This window comes from Pristiophorus japonicus, unplaced genomic scaffold, assembly GCF_044704955.1.
Source record: "Pristiophorus japonicus isolate sPriJap1 unplaced genomic scaffold, sPriJap1.hap1 HAP1_SCAFFOLD_889, whole genome shotgun sequence".
Taxonomy (NCBI): Eukaryota; Metazoa; Chordata; class Chondrichthyes; family Pristiophoridae; genus Pristiophorus; species Pristiophorus japonicus.
Genome location: NW_027254812.1, coordinates 137691 through 161878, shown reverse-complemented (window position 1 = coordinate 161878; position 24188 = coordinate 137691). Strand labels below are relative to the sequence as shown.

The 24188-nt window shown below is 46.6% G+C and overlaps 1 protein-coding gene across 4 annotated transcripts in view; it reads right to left on the bottom strand.

The window, feature by feature from the left end:
• Nucleotides 1-617: 617 nt before the first annotated feature.
• Nucleotides 618-24188, bottom strand: part of LOC139257614 (serine/threonine-protein kinase B-raf-like) — a 158790-nt gene continuing 135219 nt past the window's right edge. The window contains exons 5-12 of one of the 4 annotated variants that reach the window (XM_070874549.1): nucleotides 21530-21678; nucleotides 20082-20201; nucleotides 19324-19483; nucleotides 18094-18133; nucleotides 15299-15418; nucleotides 9065-9204; nucleotides 2740-2857; nucleotides 618-706 (exon numbers count right to left, since the gene is read on the bottom strand). In XM_070874549.1, coding sequence (XP_070730650.1) covers nucleotides 618-706; nucleotides 2740-2857; nucleotides 9065-9204; nucleotides 15299-15418; nucleotides 18094-18133; nucleotides 19324-19483; nucleotides 20082-20201; nucleotides 21530-21678 — 936 coding nt within the window. The remainder of the gene's footprint in view (nucleotides 707-2739; nucleotides 2858-9064; nucleotides 9205-15298; nucleotides 15419-18093; nucleotides 18134-19323; nucleotides 19484-20081; nucleotides 20202-21529; nucleotides 21679-24188) is intronic. The other 3 variants (XM_070874550.1, XM_070874551.1, XM_070874552.1) reach the window with 3 other exon arrangements.

The following is a 24188-nucleotide window of genomic DNA, read 5'->3' as shown; positions in this document are numbered from 1 at the left end:
ATGGCTAGAAAACAATGTTAACAATTCATTAAATGAAAACAGAGATCAATCTACATATTACTGAGTCAACTGATCCCAACCACAGCAGCATTTGGGGCATGCAATTGGCCTCAGTAAACTTGGATTGGGATTGGACAGAGCCAGGATTACCATCGCTAATTACTGTCCACTGACCCTTTTTGGAAGGTATGTGCACGTATGTGTATGGACCCTGGATGCAGACAAGATTGGGCTTGGTTGCGGTGCCCTCCAGTCAAATAGTCTGCTTACACCGACCACCTAGGCTCACTCATTGAGAACAGCCACTTGTGGAGAGGAACTGCCACTCAATGAACCACAGCCCAGCAAGCATCAGTACAAGCAGGAGGAGGGGACAGAGGGGGAAGAAACTTATGGGGGGAATGGAATCTTTTACATATTAGTACCCTCAAAACAACTTCTCCAGTTTTATGCTCGAGGTCATGTATGGGAAGGTTAAATGACATCACACCATGCATATACCGCTAATGACATCACACCATCCATATATGTCCAAGGACAGCACACCATCAATACTTCAATAATGGTTTGCTGATCAATTGATAGATTTTGCTTTTCAGGATTGCTCTGCCACTCTCTTACCTGAGGACTCCCACTTCATTCTTAAAGGCTTGTAGCTGTTGAGGGGTTGGAGCTGTAACATTCAGCATCTTCACTGCAACATCACCTGTGAACAAACAGCATTTATAGCACATGGCACAACAAAATAGGTTGACTCTAAAGGCAGCGAAGGGTTACCACAGCTGGCCTGAAAAGATGCTCCGGCTCACACATTGGCTGAGTTTATCCAGTGAGTAAGTGAGTTACCAAGAATCAGCAAGCTTCAATCCCCAATGTGTGCTTATCTCAGATGGGATGGAGCTCCCTGGGCTGGGGAGAATTGCTCTCAACAGCTGTCCAGTTCCCCTGTTGGAAAGTGAGCGGACATGGTCATTGTGCAAGGACAGGAGGCGGCTCAGCTTATGGTGACCTCTCTTCAGTCAATAGCCTGCTGACACCAGCTGTCAAGGTGAAAAATGACATAGGCACCAGGGTGCATCCAGCAGTCATAGAACCCTACAGCAGGACCTTCAAAATAGGACAGGGAAAAAACTGGAAAGAAAAAGACCACAGTGTAATGCAGCTTCAGGCATCTGGCAATGTGTGCAAAGGTACCCCTTACATGTATCTACCACCTGCCATTCATTCCAAATGTGCCCCTTATTGGTACCACCACCCAACAATGATTCCAGTCAGTACTTTCAGAAGAAAAGGGTCTTATAGCGCAATTGAATCCATCCTGTTATTTTACCTCAAGCATCCTGACATAGGAACATGAGCCTGTTCCGCCACTCAATTTGATCATGCCTGATCTGCACCACAACTGCTTTTACCCACATATGATTCATTTTCCTCAATACCGTTACCCATCAAAAATCTATCGATTTCAGTCTTGAAAGTTTCAATTGACCCAGCATCCAGTCTCTTGGGCAGGACACAAACACTCGTGCACAATGCAGTGCAGTGTAAATGGCGCACTGAGTGACCGCTACTGGTCTCAACTAATGCACCTTCAATTAATTCAAAGGTCTTCGGAATGTAGTTAGAGGCCAGACTGGGAGTAATAGAAGGACAATTCCGATAGGCTAAATGGTTTTTCTTCAGCCTTCAATGTTCTCCCTTGGTGGTTGCAGCACAAGGCCTGGTCAAACAAGCCTTGCCCATCTCTGCTATCACCACCTAGCCTGGTCAAACAAGCCTTGCCCAGCTCTGCTATCACCACCTAGCCTGGTCAAACAAGCCTCACCCATCTCTGCCATCACCACCAGGCCTGGTCAAACAAGCCTCACTCATCTCTACTATCATCCCCAGGCCTGGTCAAACAAGCCTCACCCATCTCTACTATCACCACCAGGCCTGGTCAAACAAGCCTCGCCCAACTCTGCTATCACCACCAGGCCTGGTCAAATAAGCCTCACCCATCTCTGCCATCAACCCCAGGGCTGTTGGTGGCTAAAGAAAATAAATTCTGCTTCTATTATATAGAATTCTAGTTTTTTTTAAAAACTGTTGTCTGAGGTGGGGTGCTCGCAATCTATGATCTAGTCCTTTGATCCTGTGAAAAGTGAAATTCCGTGGCCTGGGCATTGACAATACTGAAGGGTTGAAGCTGCAAGACCTTTGCACCAACTCATCATGGCTGCAGTCACTCTCTCTCTCTCTCTCCTCAGCTAGTGCGAAGAAGGTAGCACACTAACTCTGAAATCCTAAGACCGGTGATTTATTGATCAGCATGAGGCAGATTAACTTGAGAGAAAACCAGACAGCTTCTTTGGATACATTCCTTCTCTCTCCACTTTTGCACAATATGATGTCATCGCACAATATGCTTCCAACTGAAGGCCGGTTAGAGAAAAATTACGGAATAATCCTGTTTACTGCAAAGAGGAGACCCTCATTTTAACATGGAGTCTTCATACAAGTTGTTCCATCATTAAAATAGTGAGCATAAGAACATGCATCTGTAAAACACAGCAATTATATATAATAGATGGCTCTGAGAGAGGACGTTAGAGGCACTTGAATGGATTGCAAGTGCCTGAAATACCCCTACTGTGGACTGACATACACTCCAAACACTTTGGGTCATTGAGATTTTCAGATATACGTCAATTACCAGTACCGATCCCAACCTCTTCATTACCCCACCACATTACATACCGTGCCACTTTCCCTTATATACTGTTCCAAATGAGCCTGATCCTATCCTTTGGCCCAGCGTGATCTGTCCTTCTGAAATCTCCCAGTCGTCACTGGAGTCCCTTCGACCCAGAGTTTTCTACAAAGCAGAAACAGCCATAAATAGAAGGTAATAAAACTCCCATTGAATATTTGTAGTGTTACTATTAAATACCATTCACTCAAAGTTCCATTCACACCAACTCTCCTCTTGTAACCAGCGCCATTCACACTAACCTTTCCTAGAGGGCCACCATTCCAACCACCATCTTGCGCGAAGGCCACTCTCAGAACGTTGCAAAACACAGAGGAATACGGGTCTGCCTCTGCAATTCCCCAAGGAGCAAGCCCCCAAGTCCCAGTCGCTCTACTAAAAGATCTTACCCCATAATGTCTTTTTTGAACTTTGGCAGCATGGAAGAAGATGACCAAGAGAATGAGCAAGTTACCAGGACGGGTGGGCAGTTGAGGCCTGGATACTGGATTCCTTAACAGCTAGATGTTACATTGGGAAGATGATAGGGTTGGAATTCTGGAGGGCTGGGATCGAATGGGCCAAGGACCATCTGCATTATCTGAACCTATCTTGTGATCTGTCACTCCGTAAACTCCACAGCATGAGGTCTAACAAGGATTAGAAATGAGCCAGGATTGTGTTGGACATCCTGGAGTGATGTATGTTGGACATCTTGGGGAGTTAAGGGTTAACAGTTGAACTTCTTTGTATCTTGGAGCAACAGCCTTTCCACTATAAACAGGATGACTTTGAAGTGTCGGGAGAGGAAGGCTTGTCTTCTGATATATAAAGTGCTTGTGTAAAGAAATACTTGGCAACAATCAGGTGGAAGAGATGTTTGGTGTGTGGAAGAGATGTTTGGTGTTTGGATGGATTTTTTGCTGCTGTGAGTTGTGGTTCTGCAATCATGACGTCATCCATGAGAGATTAAAGTGTAACTGTAAGGGCTAGGGAAATAAAACATGGGTAGGAAGAATCCATTAGTTATAGTATGGAAAGGTAACAGTTGGTAAAGCTTTTTCTTCAAAGGGTTTAAGGACAGTTAGATCAGGAAGTCTTGTTTAGGGGAAGTAGTTCTGGGTAAACAACTACAAGTATTTAATGTACATGAATAGTCTGTCTTCAAAGGATTTGGGAATAGATGCGTCATGGGGTCTTATCTATGACATGTACCTTTGATGTAGGCAAAATACGGTGTATAAAGGAGCATGGTTTTCAGCATTTCCTTGGAGGGCTCAAAAGATAGAGTAACCGAAAAGTTACTCTCCATACAGTTAGACTGATCACCTGTACCGTGTAACAATAAAGTCTGTTTCGTATACTACACTACGAAGGGGCTCGTGCTTACTTGAAACGTGTTGTTGTGAACCAGAGAAGGAAAGATATTGACTGCTAACAGATTGCAGAATCACAACTCTCAGCAGCAGAAAATCCCTCCTAACACCAAACATATCTCTTGCACCTGATGTTATCTGTCTTCAGAGTGAAAGACAGTTTTGATGCCAAGAACATCACTGTGGTAAATTCAGCCAGTTCAGACTCATCACCTTTGAGACCACTAAATCAAGACATAGACTGACTACTGACTGCCCTCAATATTTAACGTATGATGCTTACTAGAAAAAGCTCGACGCTGAGAGGCCATGCCCAAAGGTTTCAGCTATTGAATATTGAGGAATAACTCCAGTGTCCAACACCCTGGATGCTTGAATCAATAGGTATACAATGGTAACTGGTTCCTGTACATGCATTCCTTCTGTGCACTTTTTGTACGTTGGTCTATGTGCAAGTATCTGATGTTTAGTTTTACTTTAAGACGTACTGTGTCATTTATATCAAGTATCGCTCAGTGTATGTCCTCAGAAGACTATGGTCCAGGATGTATTGGTAACTGCAAGTATCAGGAGTAAAATCTCGGATTTCTGGCCTGCAAAACGCCCACTTTCAAAGACAAGCACTGCCAAGGCAGGCAGCTGATGCAGAATCATCACTTGAGAGAGTTGGTGAGCTGCTCTTTCCTGGGACGAGATTTTGCTTCATGTAATAAATTCCAGTGTGTTCTGCAGTGCCTTCACCAAAAGGTTTTCCCTTGTAACCAGCAACAGTTACATAATCTGAGTATTGTGTGCCCCGAGCAGGGAGAGCACGCTCATTGTTAAGAACCCGAGAACAGTTTTGCTGTCTGCATATTCTGCCCATTAGCGAAGGGAAAGGTGACCATGGCCATCTCTTCAACACACAGCAGAGGGCATTTATCCCTGATGCCCCTCATTTGGTCCGCTCACCCCTCCCTATACCCTGTACCTGTGGTAACTAGACCACCCAGCCCCTAAAAAACATAGAAAATAGGTGCAGGAGTAGGCCCTTCGAGCCTGCACTGCCATTCAATAAGATCATGGCTGATCATTCCCTCAGTACCCCTTTCCTGCTTTCTCTCCATACCCCTTGATCCCTTTAGCCGTAAGGGTCACATCTAACTCCCTCTTGAATTTATCCAATGAACTGACATCAGCAACTCTCTGTGGCAGGAAATTCCACAGGTTAACAACTCTGAGTGAAGAAGTTTCTCCTCATCTCAGTCCTAAATGGCCTACCCCTTATCCTAAGACTATGTCCCCTGGTTCTGGACTTCCCCAACATCGGGAACATTCTTCCCACATCCAACCTGTCCAGTCCCGTCAGAATCTTATACATTTCTATGAGATCCCCTCTCATCCTTCTAAGCTCCAGTGAATTACATTACCTCACCCCTTTTCCTTACTAGTTACCCAACAGCAAGAATTGATGGCCCAGCTTCTGGTTCATACCTTATGATTTCATTTAACTGAAGTTAATAGTGTGCAGCTATACCTCTCTCTCTCTGTTGAAAACTGATTCCTGTTCTCCTCACAGTGAACATCCACTGAGGCTCTGGAACAGGGCCCATACTCTACTAAACTCAAACTCTTGTCGACTATCGAGAAGTTGAGGGGCAAATCCATGAAACCCATTGATGGGAGACACAGGTCCAGGAATGGGCCTTGGCTGAAACATTGAGGGGCAGCACGTAACATTACACCCAACACTGGTGCTATAAGAACATAAGAATTTGGAGTAGGAGTAGGCCATTTGGCCTCTCGAGCCTGCTCCGCCATTTAATAAGATCATGGCTAATCTGATCTTGGGCTCAGCTCAACTTCACTACCAGCTCTCCATAACCCTTCACTCCCTTATCGCTTAAAAATCTGTCTATCTCCACTTTAAATATATTCAATGACCCAGCCTCCACAGACCTCTGGGGCAGAGAATTCCACAGATTTACAACTCTGAGAATAAATTCCTCCTCATCTCAGTTCTAAAAGGGTGACCCCTTATTCTGAAACTATGGTCCCTAGTTCTAGATTCCCCACGAGGGGAAATATCCTCTCTGCATCCATCTGTCAAGCCCCCTCAGTATCTTATATGTTTCAATAAGATCACCTCTCATTCTTCCAAACTCTAATGAGCCCAACCTGCTCAACCTATCTTCATAAGACAATCCCTTCATCTCCTCAATCAACCTAGTCAACCTTCTCTGAATTGTCTCCAATGCAAGTATATCCTTCCTTAAATACAGAGACCAAAACTGTATGCAGTACTCCAGGTGTGGTCTCACCAATACCCTGTACAGTTGTAGCAGGACTTCTCTGCTTTTAGATTCCATCCCCCTTGCAATACAGGCCAACATTCCATTTGCCTTCCTGATTACTTGCTGTACCTGCATACTAACATTTGGTAGTATGCAGGCACAAGGACCCCATTGTACTGTAGCATTTTGTAGCTTCTCTCCATTTAAATAATAATTTGCTTTTTTATTTTTCCTCCCGAAGTGGATAACCTCACACTTTCCCACATTATACTCCATCTGACAAATGTTTGCCCACTCACTTAGCCTGTCTATATCCCGTTGTAGATTTTTTGTGTCCTCCTCACAATTTGCTTTCCCACCCATCTTTGTATCATCAGCAAACTTGGCTACATTACACTCGGTCCCTTCATCCAAGTCATTAATATAGACTGTAAATAGTTGGGGCCCCAGCTATTGCCGTTTACCAACCAGAAAATGACCCATTTATCCCGACTCTCTGTTTTCTGTTAGTTAGCCAATCCTCTATCCATGCTAATATATTACCCCCAACCCCGTGAGCTCTTATCTTGTGCAGTAATCTTTTATGTGGCACCTTATCGAATGCCTTCTGGAAATCCAAATACACCACATCCACTGGTTCCCCTTATCCACCTTGCTCATTACATCCTCAAAGAACTCCAGTAAATTTGTCAAACATGATTTCCCTTTCATAAAACCATGCTGACTCTGCTTGACTGCATGATGTTTTTCCAAATGTCCTACTACTGCTTTCTTAATAATAGATTCCATCATTTTACCAATGACAGATGTTAGGCTAACTGGTCTATAGTTTCCTGCTTTCTGTCCGTCTCCTTTTTTAAATAGGGGCATTACATTTGCGGTTTTCCAATCTGCTGGGACTCTCCAGAATCCAGGGAATTTTGGTAGATTACAACCAATGCATCCACTATCTCTGCAGCCACTTCTTTTAAGACTCTAAGATGCAGGCCTTTAGTCCCATTATTTTACCGAGGACTACTTCTTTCATGATAGTGATTGTTTTAAGTTCCTCCCTCCCTTGATTATCTATTATTGGGAAGATTTAAGTGTTTTTTAATGGGAAGATCGATTCTTCCGGGAAGATACCAGAAGAACAAAATATTTATTCAAAGTCTCTGCCATTTCCTTGTTCCCCATTATTAATTCCCCAGTCTCATCCTCTAAGGGTCCAACGTTTACTTTAGCAACTCTCTTCCTTTTTGTGTCTGTAGAAACTCTTACTATCTGTTTTTATATTTCTAGCTAGTCCACTCTCATAATCTATCTTCCCTCTCTTCATAATTTTTTTAGTCATCCTTTGCTGATTTTTTAAAAATTCCTCTGGCCTCCCACTAATCTTGGCAACTTTGTATGCCATTTTTTTCAATTTGATCCCATCCTTTACTTCCTTAGTTAGTCATGGATGGTTCTACCTTCTCAAAGTCTTTCCTTCTCACTGCAATATATTTTTGTTGAGGACTGGGCACTGACCTATCAGAAGAAACCTTGCCAGAACCTAGAGGTCTTGAGTGCCATCTGGAAAAAGTGCACATTCTCTCTTTGAATCAGCGAACTCCTCCACAATTCCAACACTAGCCAAAGCAGACCAAACAAGACTTGTGCTGTAGCATCCAACAGCGGCATTAATGAAGCCTCGGAAGTCAACGGTTGAATCAGGTCAAAACTGCTAAGTGGCTGACAAATAATTCTTTGAAGGAGGGGAATTTCATAATGAGGCAAGGGAAGGAGGAAGTAGAGAACAAGAAGCATGCTTATCTGAACAGGATGAAGGCTTCAACCAAGAGACTACTTGAAGGAAACGGTTCCAGACCATATCGAGTAGCTTAAACAGAGCTAGACCTGCTCGAGTAACTAGGTTGGCAGACACCCTCCTTACGGAGTTACCCATTAGAACTATGGATAAAGCCCTTAAAGGTCAGCTGAGCCTTTACCCGAGAGAGCGGGATTCAGGGAGGGTCACAAGATTTTACTTGGACTTCAAGTCGTATATGACTCCCAAGAAAAGTAAACCAGCAATTTCTCTCCCAATTGGATGATGGGCCTACACTAATGTTTGTGCAAGAATATTAAAATGGAGATAAGTACAATGATCAAAATACTAGGTGAAATATTGAATGTGTTTTGCGTCAGCTCGGTGTGCAATCTCCAGAATCGGGGATCACTTGGGCATAGTGTGGTCAGGCTGGGCTCTGTCCTGCACTGCCAGAGTGAGGGGTGAAACTGGATAGAGCCATTCCAAACCAGAGCTCCAGAGTATCCAGTAGACACGTCAATAGCAGCATTTGAGGGGTGCCAATGAGCAGAGATACAGGGGGACACATGACAAAGTGATGCACCGGTTTTCCCCCCTCTTGTCCACCACAGGAGACCTCGCCATCCCCACCCCAAAGCGGACCCTGTCCCGACCAGAAAATCCACACGCACACACACACTCACACTCACACTCCTGGCAGGTGGGCGACCAAAAATGGCAACTCTGGCTGATCCCTCCCTCCCTCCCTCCCTAGCCCAGGGAAGCTAGTTGCCCCTTCCAGCCCGAGATTCTCCCCCTGGTCGTGTAAACGCCCCGGTACCGTATCTCGCCTTCCCATGTCCCTGGCACGAGGCGGTACAAGGGAGAGAGGGACCAATCTGTCTCTGCTTACCATCTTATTCCGGTCTTCGGATGATGACGACTTCCTGTCTCGCGGCTGGGTACCAGGTGACTTCTGCAACGTTTTGGAACTGGAGAGAGATCCGGGCAGCGAAGCAGGCGGGGTGGCAGAGAGCCCCGACGTGGACCCTGCTTACATTTTTTTTTAAATAAAATTTGTGACAGGAGGGTGCAGAGAGGAATCAAGAGGTAAGAGAGAAAGCAGAATCATTACTACAGTAACCAGTCATCCTTAAAGGCAAGAAGCTAAACTATAAAGTTGGACAGCCCATGCAGGGTACGACACTGGTGAATGATCTCGCAGCCAAAGTGGCTCCTAAAATAAGGAGTGACCATGCACATAACCGATGCTGTACCTTTGATTGAGGAGGGGAGGGGAGGGAAAGAGAAAGAGAGAAGCGTGAGGTTATATAGCTGTCAACTGGAAATTTCCCGCTCACATTGCAGTGGGTCAGCTTCGCAGCAACATTTAAAGCACCTCGTCCCCTCGGTTAGACCCTGTGCAGTGGACAAGCTGCTATTGTGTGGCTGGGTTTGGCGTGTACTTCAAACTCTTCAAGCTTTCATGCCTACTTTAGATTGGAGCAAAAAATAAGACTTGGCAGAGTAGCTGGAGATAAATATATTGGATGCCTTGAAACAGATGGGAGTCCAGTAGGACAGTAACCAAAGCACTTCACGACTAGAGTTACTTTTAGCGGGACTATATGGTCGATAGCTGCAAATATTGTGTTTACTTAACGGAGGGCTCAGGCTGCTACCGAGGATGTCTCCATACAGTGGACAGGTCCACTTTTAGGACAGGGTACAATAGTCAATGATATGTGATCTGCTGCTACACTGGGCTGCCTTAGTGAGGTTCCCAGCATTTCTTCTCCAACCTCCCACACAGATCTGAAGGCACCAGTTTCAATCCCAAATCTCTCGGGATCTTGGTCAGGGAACGACAATTGGCCTCAGTATTCCAAGGCCAAGATGGAGTAAAGACAACCGTTCCCAGAGATCTCTCCTACCCCCCCCCCCCCCCCAGAATGAGAGGGGACAGGATTGGGCGTGGATGTGCTGATCCAACAGTCAAATAGCTTGCTGACACTCCTGGACACTCACATGATGTGGGCTGAGAATGGAGGGTTACCAGCACCCACAGTACTGTACCCCAGAAAGTGCCAGCACCCACAGTACTGTACCCCAGCAAGTGCCAGCACCCACAGTACTGTACCCCAGCAAGAGCCAGCACCCATGGTACTGTACCCTGGATCTTGGTGACGTCCAATACAATCGCCCTCTTTGCTGCCGTTGCTCTCCTGCTCCAGCACGTGCTGCTCCCTGGAGTGGTATGCCGCCACGCTGCTCCTTCCGCTCCCCGGCCTGCTCCGATGGCGCTCGCAGGCGTCACCAAGATCCAGATCGCTGATTGGAGCATAGGCAGGTGCTGCAGGAGTGGCGAGGTCGGGGGGTGAAGGAGCGGTGAGAGATTGCAGAGGGACGTGATTGGGGCCAAGGAGAGGTGCGAGTTCAAGGCCCAGCTGGGACGAGGGCCCAGGGTCAGCACGGGCCAGCCCACATTGCGATATGTGTACACACTAGGTCCGTGCAGCAGAGCAGGTCTCCAGTCGTCTTGGTTAACCCTTGCCACTGGACCAAGACCTAGACGTTTAAAAAATACACGCACAGGCATCTTCCACCCTTCTGGATGTAGTTCAGATCTGGAATATTAGGTCCTTCATTGAAACACCAGTGAACTTTTTGGCATGGAAGCAAGTCATCCTCGACTCGAGGGACCGCCTATGATGATGATGGAACTGTATCCCAGCAAGAGTCAGCACCCATGGTACTGTACCCCAGCAAGTGGCAGCACCTTCAGGGGAGAAAGCCCACAACTAACTGCGCATTGGCCCATTCATTAACCTTCCACAAAAGCATGGACAAATTTCCATTCCTTATGGTGACTAAAGTAAGCACGTTAGCTTAAAGAGTTAAGTGCATTTTGTGCACAATCTCAGCACTTTCTCATTTTGCACATCAGTCTCGGGGAACCCTTGGTGATAACTTGCTCTAAATAGAGAGTGCATTTTGGGGAGTGGATAGAGGTAAAAAATAATTTTGAGAGAATAATCTTTCTCCCCCCCCACCCCGACCCCCAAAAGCATAGAATACAGAACGTAAGAATAAACACATCACGGAAACTGTCTGCCTTTCAATCTGGGTGGCTGCACATCAAAACCATTTCAGTGAAAGTCAATTCTGGATTTAGTAATTCTGCATTTGGTTTAAGAAAGATATCTCGACTTCAAAACAATTAAAAAAAATGAAGAATCCTTTTTGCTAAAACGATTGCGAGAAGGCCAATAATTTGTGTTATTGAGCAGTTTGATAACCCAGTGAAAAGGCACACCGTCTCTTTCACTAAACTTAAGGAGTGACTCTAAATTATAAAACAGTGCAGGAATGTGTTGGACAAGGAAACCAGGTGCTGATCAGAAGCAGGATTTTGTTCGTAGGCCTCAAGAATGCTTCTTTTCCCCAGACGGTGCTAAGTCTGATACAGCAGTCATCCTCCCCTTGCTACTCATACAGGAATGTTTCCCTCTGCAGGTTCCACACCTACCTCACCTCCCGCTTTCCCCTGACACAAAGACACTGCTGCCTGATAACATCTTTTTGACGACCTAAATCCCAAATAGTTACAACACTTCCAAGTAAATGACTTAACTCTGTTTTTCTCTCCACAGATGTTGCCTGACCCGCTGAGATTTCCAGCATTTTCAGTTTTTATTTCAGATTCCAGCATCCGCAGTATTTTGCTTTTGTACAAGCAGGAACCTTGCATGTTGTCAAAGAGCTAGGTTGAAGAGGTGCCGTATGGTGATATAACAAGGTGAAATGATTAGGGAGAGAGCTGTGGGGTGCAGGGACATGGAGGGTGAAGGTTGTGCTCCCCAATGTGGGGCGGAGGGCTTCGTAAGGACACAGAATTCTGGGTGGGTTGGAGTTAGTGTCGGGTGGAGTGCTGGCAGAGTGCTAGGAAAGTCGAGCCTAGAGGTGGCAAGCCAGAATGACTGACTAGTGATGGGAATTCTCCTGGGGATCAGGGGTTAGCAACAAAAAGGGGGACGGTAGGCTGGGTCTCTTGGGGGTGGAGTTAGCGCTAAGGTGGCACATCCAGTTATGGGAGACTGCAGAACTGAGTTGATTTGTTGCTGACTGTGATTTAATACCGAGCCAGCATAGCTCCCCTCGGACACTGGTTCTACGATGGAACTGGAAAGGGTAGACGTGTCACTAGAATTCTTCCTTTCAGTAACCATGCCAGCTCAAGCACCAAACACACACTCCATATCAGGCTAGCCATGGCTGGCGACTTTTCCAACATTACTGTGTGGTTCAATAAGGTGGTACACACACTCCCCATCAAGCTAACCGTGGCTGGCGACTTTTCCTACATTGAAGGCATTTATATAAATGCAAGTTGGTGTTAACAGAAACTCCAATTATTCAGGTGTTGTGCAGAACTAAAGTCAGAATATCCATAGCATTTATCTGTGGTGAAACACAATGTTGTTCTCGGTTCTATTGAAGAGGTCCCAGAAAGCAACAATTGGGGCTAGTGAACAAGGAGCAAACCAATTTGCGATTATACAAGTGTATTAGCCTCAAGAATCTCTGTTTAATATAGCATGAGGCAGACTATCCAGCACCCAGCCAGGTGTAGAACTCAGCTCTAAACCCTTCATCTAACTGGACTTGTCAGAATTTGGCTGAGTTGAGCTTCCTGTAACTCAGTTAAATTCCTGTGTGTGTTTTTTAAGCAGTGTAACTATTCTCCCCTCTACACCGCATCCCACCCCTTGTAACAGCTCATCCAACTCTATTCCGAGCCTGGAGATTGTTTGGGCCTTGCCAAAGGGTTCGCAGCCATACTGCAGAATAACTTTAAATGACAATCTCACATTTGAAATGGTGTATAGGTTGAAAGTTCACTTACCAACGTAATGTGTGCCGACTCGGCAAAGCGGCTGAGCACCAGGAACCCACGGGGCTCTGACTGGGTATTTGGGGACTGGGGCGACTCCATTATGTCTTCCTTCAGACAGGTGCCACAGAAGTACTTTTTAAAAAATTATTTTAAAAATCACCTTTGTTGGTGGATCAGAGCTGACTTCAGAGATTCCGTTTGGGGGGTGGTGGCAGTCACAAACGGCCAGCAGTCTGCTTCGGTGCACTCACTACCGGTATGAATTGGATATAGGGCTGCCCAAGCAGGTGAGACAGGACCTTCATCCCTCCGACAGGTCAGAGGAAGTCGTCCAGAGCTCTCACCAACAGAGCTACTTTGCCATATATAAAACCAGACCAAGTGTTGGTACAATGGTAATGGCTTAAACACACTTTATAAGTAGGTTATGACTGAGTATTTAATAAAATATAGGCTGGTGCCATCTACCAAATGTCTTCACCCAGAGGGCGGTGGGGGTCTGGAACTCACTGCCTGAAAGGATGGCAGAGGCAGAAAGCCTCACCACATTTAAAAAGTACTTGGATGTGCACTTGAAGTGCCGTAACCTACAGGGCTACGGATCAAGAGCTGGAAAATGGGATTAGGCTTGGATAGCTCTTGGTCGGCCGGCGTGGACACGACGGGCCAAAATGGCCTCCTTCTGTGCTGTAAATTTCTATGGTTCTATGATCAACATCACCAATTGTGTTTTCCAGCTTTGATGCTTTAGTCCAGTTGGAGTGCCATGACTCCTGGCCAACCCAAACACTGACAGCAGCCCCAATAATACAAGCCCAAGCTTTCGTCCTGCATTTTGGGTGAGCTTCTCCCCCACCCCAAAAATGTGCTGGAATTGACACAGCCCTGGCACGTCCCGGAAGAGGGTCTGGCATTGGTCGAATTGCCAAAGAACCAACTTGCCACCCTCGGCAGCAGGTTCCGACAGCGCCAGGCTTGGCCAGAGAAACCCTCATAAAAAATGGTGCGTTTACAACTTGTCCACAGTCACAAGAAGCTGGGACACTTGTTAAACTACAATGCCTTTCCGGCTCGAGTTTTACAGGCTACAACTATTTAGCCCACAGGGAGGTTTAAGTTCCTGTATGCTCGTTTAGGGCATTGGCCGACATGTTCAATTCTTACTTGAATGCATCCACTAACCTGTTTATTTGGGTTAACACATGCTAAATGAGTAGAGAGAGGAATTTAACACCAGCCCTTAAAAATAGGACAGAGGGAATTAAACTTCTTGGCTGGTCAAATTCAAATGTTTATAATTACGTGTAAATAAATCTAAAGCACCTCTTTCCCTTACATGACCACTTTACTACACTCAGTCAAATATCTGTTGCTGCAATCGTTTTAAAATGTGTAATATACACTGTTCCTCTGCCATGTAATTTCACCAGTAATTCTGCATGGTCAGTGTTGGGTTATCAATCATGATTTTTGCAGCAGCGACATCAAATGCTTACTGGCATCGAATGCTGAGTCTCTGCCTGTGCAGCCAAGTTGAAGGAAGGAAGGGAAAAGCCACTTGTATAGAAGTATATCACAGCAGACCATCTGAATTATAAATACAGCTGTCAGTACTGACCGAATACACAAGCTGCAGAGACTGTCCTCCAGCACCATGCTCCCTCCACACCCTCTGGTCTCCTGACCCTGGTTTTCTGTGCACCCTCTCTCCCCCTTGATGCAATATAAAGACAAGTTAATGTAAAACCATGCGGCGTGGCAAATCCCAAATGCCTTCAAACCTTCGGACTTCCAGCATGTTCAGATAAGAACTCAACTGAAGTGTCCCTGCACTGAACCTGTCGTATATCCAGTGCCTTTGATGACAATCTACTTGCTTCCCCTTGGGCAGCCTTCTAGCTGAGGATGCTGGGCTTTAAGACCCTTGTCTACGTCCATAAAATATAAGAGGCGGTCAGTGGGAGAGTCTCTCTGGCGCGTCAAGTCCTGGATGGTATTGGGCTTGTTCACACATTTATTGGGCACACACCTGCTGCTCCCAGTGGATCACGGCTGGTTTTACTGCCAGGCCTCGGCCCAATACTGCTTCTGATCGAGCTACCTGCTCCACAGTTCCTGTACACAATGGGTCCGTGGAGTGGACGTGAATCTCGGGTGGAGAAGCAGCGGTGAGAGAACCGGTGTGGTGTGATGTAAATGTGAGTGAGGGAGCGTGCACAGGTGGGTAAGCGAGGCGAGGTGCCCAAGTACCTCTGAATACGGGACCAGGCTCAAAATCAAAGACAATGTCATTGGGGTAAGATTGCAACAAAGGGCTGGGAGTCCGGGAACGGTACTTCCTGAGGCACCTGACCGGCTGCGTCAAGGGGGCTGCAGGAAGAGAAAAGAAAAGGAGTAAAGGAGCAGGAACAAAAATTTCCTGCAAGTAGGGTTCTTCCCTACTGGAGAGAGAGAAAATATACAAGAGGGCAAAGGGAAGCCTCCTGTTATTAATAGCAGGGTTTCTGCTGGGGATCTTCCCGTGTTTCGTACAGTGCATGTCCATCAACAATCCTTCTAATCACACAGCACAGACCAATGTTCGCACATTTATACACTAGTTCCCCCACAGCCAAGATCCTCATTCATAAACTGTCTTGGGAACATACAAGTGGACAGGCCGCACAGCCTTTTCGGAAGCAATGCTAGAACTGGGCTATACCCGACGTGCTGGGGCTGTGCTCAGTTTGAGAAAGTCAGGCATCATTTTAGTGCACAATACTCACTGCCAGAAAGGAACTGTGCATTTAATTAAAAAAAAGAATGAAATCTCAGTTTAACAAAAATAACAAGAGGTAAAATTATTTTTGATTGCTATTCTTGCTAATTCCACAGGGGTTCAGCAGCAGAACAATGGGGGCCGTCTAGGTTTCATCGCAGCTTCTGACAATCGCCTTAAATCTTGGCCCCCACCCACCCAGAACAGAAGTAGCACAGGCTCCTCACACTGTGGTTACCTCCCAGTGCCTCAGCTTGGAAAGGCAGTGTAACTTTGTTTTTATTTGTGCCTGGGATGTGGGCGTCGCTGGCAAGACCAGCATTTATTGCCCATCCCTAATTGCCCTTGAGAAGGTGGTGGTGAGCTGCCTTCTTGAACCGCTGCAAGGTGGTGAAGGTGCTCCCACAGTGCTGTTAGGGAGGGAGTTCCAGGATTTTGACACAGCGATGATGAAGGAACGGCCGATATATTTCCAAGTCAGAATGGTGTGTGACTTGGCGGGGAACTTGCAGATGATGGTGTGCCCATGCACCAAACTGAGCCAAAAAAGACCACAAGGGAGCCGGTCTATGGTCAGTCTGTGCTGAGCTAGCTAAACTCACTGGGATAGCCGTAGTCGGAGAAGAACAGCTCACTGCCATCCCACTTTCTCTAGGATAACTGTGGAAACGTCTAGTTGTAGTTTTGTGGGCAGGACGAGCGAGAGAGGTTATCTGTGAAATGAGAACATGACAGCGAGAATATCCAGCTCTCCTGCAAAGTTAACCTCTCTAATCCTTTCCTTCATCAGCAGATACTCAGCCTCTGAAATACAGTCCCTAAGATTTCAGTGAAGTCTAACGTTGGCAAGTGTAAGATTTCCTCACTCTACTCCCTTGCAATGTGAGGAACAGCCAGCGACATGGTTAGAGATGGTGTCCTTCCAAACTAGTGCTGAGTCTGGGGAGAGCATTTTGAGGTGCATCACCCTGGGGAGAAGGAATGGTGCTGCGGTTGTTATGAATTAAGAGTGCCACAACATTAAAAGAAATAGGTTTAGCTGTGATTTCCGCCCTTGTATTCCACCACTGGCTCCTCACTTGCACACTACAGCACTGGCTGCAGGTCCACTTGTATGCTCCGCAAGCTGTGCTGGAGCCGAGGCTGCAGAAAACTGGTGGGAACTGACATGCGTCATTTAACAAGTAAAACTGCCAGGTTTAACCCCGAGGTGTAGATCATACAACAGAGCACGACAATCTTTTATTCACATCGAATCGAGACAGAAGACACGGCTTGAAATAATTCTAAATAATCTCCGACAGCCCCATGGGTTTATCGAGCTCCTGCTCCTCATCACTACCCAGGGACCCCTGCTCAAAGGTGAGCATGCGAACAACCGATGAGGCAGCTTCGGGCTCTGAGGTTGAATAGTTTAGACTCGCACATGAAGAATAGTTGGGGTGAAGTAAGAGACCAAGTCGCTTCCCAGCAAGGCATCAACACCTTCTGGGAGGGGGGGGGGGGGGGGGGGGAAAGAGAGGCAGGGAAAAAGAGCAAGGGGATCAAATTTACAACAACCAAAAATCATAAAAGCCAGAAAGATACCAGAGGTGTTTACACGTTAAAGTTTATTTATTTATTTATTGCAGGGAGGCTAAAGGCCATTGCAGCAAGCCAAACAATGGCTGTGTGAAGGCCTGGCTGCCTTTGTGTCAACATTAGTATTGTTTCATTATCCTGTGGTCTGAAAGGGTTTTCATTGCGTGACCATTTCGGTACCCCTTCAACAAACTGACTGACATCACTCTAGCATCTGATCAGAAATGAACACTCCGTGGACAGGGTACTGCAGTCGGCAGTATTCAATGGGAGAACCGAGTCTGTGAAATGAGTTTGGGCAGTCCCACTGCTGTTCCCTGGCGGGCACCGGCCCACAGTACAACACTGCCGTAATGTGGCACCATCGCAGCACCAAACTGGCAATCTGACTCAGGAGGGCCACTCCAGGGAATGGAAAGATCCACACTGACGCAGTAGAGGGACATCTTCCGAGAAACATTGCCGGGGCACAGCAGAAGGGGGCTTCACTATGCATTGAACTCTGTAACCTGGGCAGTGTTCCATTGCCACAGCTCATCTTGAGGAGCACTAAATATACATAAAAAAATAGACACCCTCCTTAGTTTGGGGGTGAGGAAAAAAGCACATAACAAGCCAAGAAAACCTTAATCTGTTTCCTTAAAATCTCCACTCAAGAAACCCACACCCTTTCGGGGGATCAAGACGTCACAAAACATGCTCTTACCTCCATCGCTGCGCTGTAGACCCTGATCTCGGATCAGACCCTAGAGGACAAGGAGCAAAGGTCAGCTGTCTCATCACTTTCAAGGACACTTGGCTGAAGTTGGGTTACTGCGGGGGATGACATTGTGCAACATCAGGAGAGAGGCATCAGAGAGTTGGAGGGGACCTCAGATCTTCCCCCGTTCTACCCCTTCCCAGACTTAAGGTATGACTCACTCCAGTGACCGATCAGCTGATTAAGACAGAGTAACTGAGCAAGAGACCAGAAAGATTCCAGGCTCCATCACTTGTACCGATCCAGCTAGTTCCAGCCAAGAGCCTTGATAGGGAGATGACAATTGCCACTTGGGCTTGGGGGAAGGGTGGGGGGAGGGGCTCAGGGGCAAACAGCACCTCCGCTGTGAGGCCACGTGTTGAAATGGCCTCTGCACACTCACTGCCTGTGCTCACACGTGCATGGCCACTTGGTTGAGACACAAGAGGATGACCGCCATCTGTGAAACCACAGACCAATATAGAGTCAACACCTTCAAGAATGGAGAGGAGTGCAAAAAATGTACAAAAGGGACAGTCTGTCAGATTTCCCAAGGGTTTCCAACAAGAGGGAGAACTCCAAAGGAGCAGTGCAAGAAAGCTGCACGGTCACAATCTGTCACAAGGCACCAGTGCACATGCTCAATCATCACTTCCTCGTCTACTGATTCAAGCTCGCCTGTTGCAAAGAGCGTACATTTATATAGCGCCTTTATCAACCTCAGGACATCACAAAGTAGTTAACAGCTAATGAAGTACTTTTGAAGTGTAGTCACTGTTGTAATGTAGGGAAATGTGGCAGCAATTTGCGCACAGCAAGCTCCCACACACAGCCATGAGATAAATTACCATGTAATCTGTTTTAGCGACGTCGGTGAGGGATAAATATTGGCCAGGCACCAGGGATAACTCTCCTGCTCTTCGTGGAATAGTAGCTGTGGGATATTTTGCGTCCACCCGAGAGGGCAGACGGGACTTCGGTTTAACGTCTCATCCGAAAGACAGTTCCTCAGAAACTGCGCTCTTTCAGTACTGCACTGGAGTGTCAGCCTAGAGTCTGCATCTTCTGACTCAGAGATGAGAATGCTACCATTGAGCCACGACCAACTCCGTAAAGTGATTGTCCTGAGATCACACCCCCCTGCCTCTACCTTTAAACAGCCAATAGCAAGCATCGAGGTGGTGTGAGGATACTTACGTCAATGTTGACCTGCTCGATGGTATTGAGGTGTACGTTTGGTGCGGAGGACGATCGGTCCCGTTGCCCAAACTGATTCCGTTGGTCTTCTTCACCGGGTCGGAAAGGCTGTGGAATTGGAATCGACTTTGTTGGGGAGGCTGTTGGGTGAGATAGGGACCTGCAAACACAAAATCCAACCATTAACCTGCCATTATATTCATACTCTCAACAAGAGTATGAATTTCCATTTTCTCTCTCACTTTCTGCCCTCCCCTCCTGACTCGAGCTGGGGTATGATTCCATGGGCATCAGCTGCACCTGCTGCTATTTCAACCAAGCTGCCATTCTGGATGGTAAGTACAAGTAGGCTGTTCAACTGGGGGAGGTGACCATTGTAAAAGAAGACTGATCTCCCTTCCTCCCCTTCCATCCCTCGTCAATAACAGGACTCAGGGAAGGACTCACATAGTTGAGTTCAGAGTCAGTAGCATCAAGTCTGGTAGGTTGGCAGGTTATAATTAGCAGCATCAGTGGTCACTGAATCCAGGGAATAGTTGCAGGGACACTAAAAACAACCATTGTTATTCCAGGATCAGCTATTCCCAGTGGTGCTGGTCAAATACTGGTAGCCATGGTCCTGGTGAGTTGGTGATCAGCTCACAGCCGATGGAAGGATCGCGGGACCGGCCAGGGGAACTGAAGAGCCTCAGTCAGTCAGGAAGGGGAGCGCACCATTGGGCAACTGGAAGACAGGAAGCCTCTTGCAAAGGACTTACCCTGTGGAGTCGGAGGGAGGGACTGAAGGATGGATCCCAAAACCGGGTGGAGTTCCTCCGGACGATACATCATCCTGTGTAATGGGATGGTTCTCATAGATTCGGGAAAGAATTAGTAAACTGTAGGAAGATGGAGACAGAACAAGCCAGGAGAAATGAAAGAACGGTTAGAGAATTAGAAAATCTCAGCATCACTGCACCAATTGTTTTTTGCCAGATAATACCAACACACTGCTGCACAAGTGGCTAAGAAGATAAACTTGCATTTACATAGCGCCTCAGGACGTCCCAAAGTACTTTATAGCCAATAAAGAGATTTTGAAATGTCGTCACTGTTCTAATGTAAGAAATGCGGCAACCATTTTACACACAGCAAGGACCCGCAAACATTAATATGATAACCAGATAATCTATTTTGTGATATTGGTGAGGGATAAATATTGGCCAAGATATAGGGGATAACTCCCCTGCTCTACTTCGAATAGCAGCCGTGGGATCTTTTGCATCCACCTGAAAGGATAGATGGGGCCTTGGTTTAATGTTTCATCCAAAAGGTGGCACCTCTGACAGTGCAGCACTCCCTCAGTACTGCACTGGAGCATCAGCCTGGATTTATGTGCTCAAGTCGCTGGAGCGGTACTTTAATCGACAACCTTCTGACTGAGAGGTGAGAGAGAGTGCTGCTCACTGAATGCCCATGTCTGGCACAACAGGGAAATCCCTTCCAGAATTCAGCAAGGTGGGTGTCTGAATTTTTCATTCCATGTTCATCTGAACTGCGGCGAAATACAAGTACAGATTGTGTGCTTGCATATTTGGATTGTCTCCGGAGAGAGCTGTGTAGGATTAGGAGCAAGCACTGATCGTTTACAGCTTGCTCAGTCACTGCAGATGGGAATAATGTGACGTGAAAATATGGAAGGATCACACAAGAAACGCACCATATATGAATTCATGCGTCCTTCAGTGTCTATTCTGATTGGGTATTTTTACCAACAACAACCTGCATTTATATAGCGCCTTTAGAACATCCTACTAAATAAGCTTGATGACCAACCGCGCCACAGCGAGCAGGCGTGAACAGCATTATCTTTAAAAACAAAAAAAGGATACTGGCAGAATAAGCATATTTTGATTTGGTCTTTGCAACTGGAGTTTCAAAAATGTAATTTCAAAATTGCCAGGCCAAATCCTTGAGCAATCTGCATTCACATTCATCTGCGTTTAGTGGTCGAGGAGCCTCCCCAATTTTTTAAGCTGCTCAGATGAAAGTAATAGAAAGGTACTGATTGCTCCCAATGACCTATGCTTGAACCTGTTCAATTAGAAGGATCATCCAAACCCAGTTCTCAATCAGCTCCAGCCCAGCCTCACTCAGTGGCTTTAGAAGGCATTCTTTCCCCGGCCAATGATGCCTACTGCCTCCCTTGCAGTTCAAATGTACTTACTCTAGCTGGTCAATGTTAACACACATGAGGGGGACCTCCGTGCTGCAGCGTTGGTGGAACTTGTACCCACATGTCTGACAACGGAAACCCTGGAACAGCAGCTTACGGCAAAAATCACAGAACGCCAGCGTGAAAAATGTCTTTCGAACCTAAAAGGGAAAAATATAAAAGTCACAGACTGACAGGAGGAACACTCCAAATAGGACAAATCCAATGTACCTGTCACTGGGGTCCGTGTTGGACGGGTGACATTTTGTACTGGATGCAGCCAATCAGACTGACTGTTTTGCTAGGCCATTCCTATCTTATAGAGGACACATGATCAGACACCAATTCTGTGTGGTCACTGACATTTCAGTAAAAGCTAATGGTGGATGTGTCATATTTCACTCAATGTCCAATTAAACCGTGAAGAATTCCCACCAACACAATATGCAGCAACAACTTGATTTTATACAAGGGGCTTGACAGGAGGTTAATCAGTCAAAAATTGACACTCAGCCACTGAAGGAGATACAAGTTTCAAGGAGCGCCTTAAAGGTAGTTCTGGATCTGGAATATTAGGTCCTTCATTGAAACACCTGCGAACTCATCCCTTTTTGGTGTGGAAGCAAGCCATCCTCACTTCAAGGGAATGCCTGTGATGATGATGAAAGGAAGAGAGGTAGAGAGGTAGAGAGGTGGAGAGGTGGAGAGGTTTAGGGAGGGAGTTCCTGAGCTTAGGGCCTAGATGGTTGCCAATGGTGGAGCGATGAAAATCTGGGGATGGACAAGTGGCTAAAGTTGGAGGAATGCAGAGTTCTCGGGGGATGGAGGAGGTAGGGCAAGGTGAGGTCATGGGGAGAATTTGAACACCAGGATGAGAATTTTAAATTCAAGGCGTTGGTGGACCGGGAGCCAATGCAAGTCAGTAAGCAAGGGATATGGGGATAGTGCGGGAAGGTGGAGTTGAGGTAGAAGAACAGACATGATAAATCTCAGGTGATTGCTTCCTTCCAAAGTTGAGTTGTGTCTGAATTAAGCATTTTGAGCTGGGGGGCAGTACTTTGGGGTGGGAGGTGGAGGGGATGGGTATAGGTCGGTCACTGGGAGCAATCTGGAGTGATAGATTAAGAGTATCACACTATGATGCGAACTTCAGTGCACGTTTTGCTATGATGCGTCGGTACCACGGTGATAAATAGGCTGGGTGACAACACTGATATAGCTGGTGTGAATGGTACTTTATCAGCCCAAGGTGAGAGGAGACCAGCAACAAAACACTTGTATTCAATGACACAGGCTTCAGAAAGAGGCAGGCCAAGTGGCCACACATGGGCTGAGCCCTTTCAGCAGTGTGAAACTTCAACATTCTCCAGTGAACCAGCAGGAGAAAGATGAGTTACATAGAAACTCCAAAATCAACAAGAAACAAAGCAGAGGAGGAGGAGAGGGTGAAAGAGCAGGAGAGAGAAACATTTTTAAAAACAAAAGGATACGTAAACAGAGAGAGGAAATAACCCATGGGGAAGTGGGGAGAACACTGGAATTATGTTGCTGGACTCCGGTTGCTCAGTAAGTGTATTGCCCAATGAAGCACAGAACCAGGTGTCCTATGTTGGATCTTTGAGGCGTTAGTTCACCTGGGTCGTGGTAAGGGGTTGACTCCAGCACCCCTGGGGGGGGGGGGGGGGGGTGGGTAGCAAGGAGAGACAAACACAATCAGCCAGGGATCCAGATGGCTACTGACCCATGCTGGAAGCTGGTCGTGTGGGCAGGCAGAGAGTTGGCCTGGGCCCTCATGCCCAGCACTCGCTGTCTAGGCTCACACATGAAGAATGACCACCTGGTAATGGGGGGCTACCAGAGTCAACGGAGTAATGAGAGTCAGCAACTTCAGGTGGAGGGGAAGGTGAAGTGTGCCAATAAACGATGTAATAAGCGGTAGTAATCTCAGGATTGCTACCAGTGTCACGTGCTAGTCAGAGTAGGAATCGCAGGATAGCTCAGATGAATATGTGGCTTGAGGAGTGGTGCAGAAGGGAGGGATTCAAATTCATGGGACATTAGAACCGGTTCTGGGAGGGGTGAGACCAGTACAAACCGGACGGTCTGCACCTGGGCAGGATGGGCACAAATGTCCTAGGGGGAGTGTTTGCCAGTGCTGGTGGGGAGGGGTTAAACTAATATGGCAGGGGAACCTATGCAGGGAGATAGAGGGAAATAGAATGGGGGCAGAAGCAAAAGATAGAAAGAAGAAAAGTAAAAGTGGAGGGCAGAGAAACCCAAGGCAAAAAGCAAAAATGGCCACATTACAGCAAAATTCTAAAGGGGAAAAGTGTATTAAAAAGACAAGCCTGAAGGCTCTGTGCCTCAATGCGAGGAGTATTCGTAATAAGGTGGACGAATTAACTGCGCAGCCAGCAATTAACAAATATAATATAATTGGCATCACAGAGACATGGCTCCAGGGTGACCAAGGCTGGGAACTCAACATCCAGGGGTATTCAACATTCAGGAAGGATAGACAGAAAGGAAAAGAGGTGAGGTAGCGTTGCTGGTTAAAGAGGAAATTAACGCAATAGTAAGGAAGGACATTAGCTTGGATGATGTGGAATCTGTATGGGTGGAGCTGCGGAATACCAAAGGGCAGAAAACGCTAGTAGGAGTTGTGTACAGA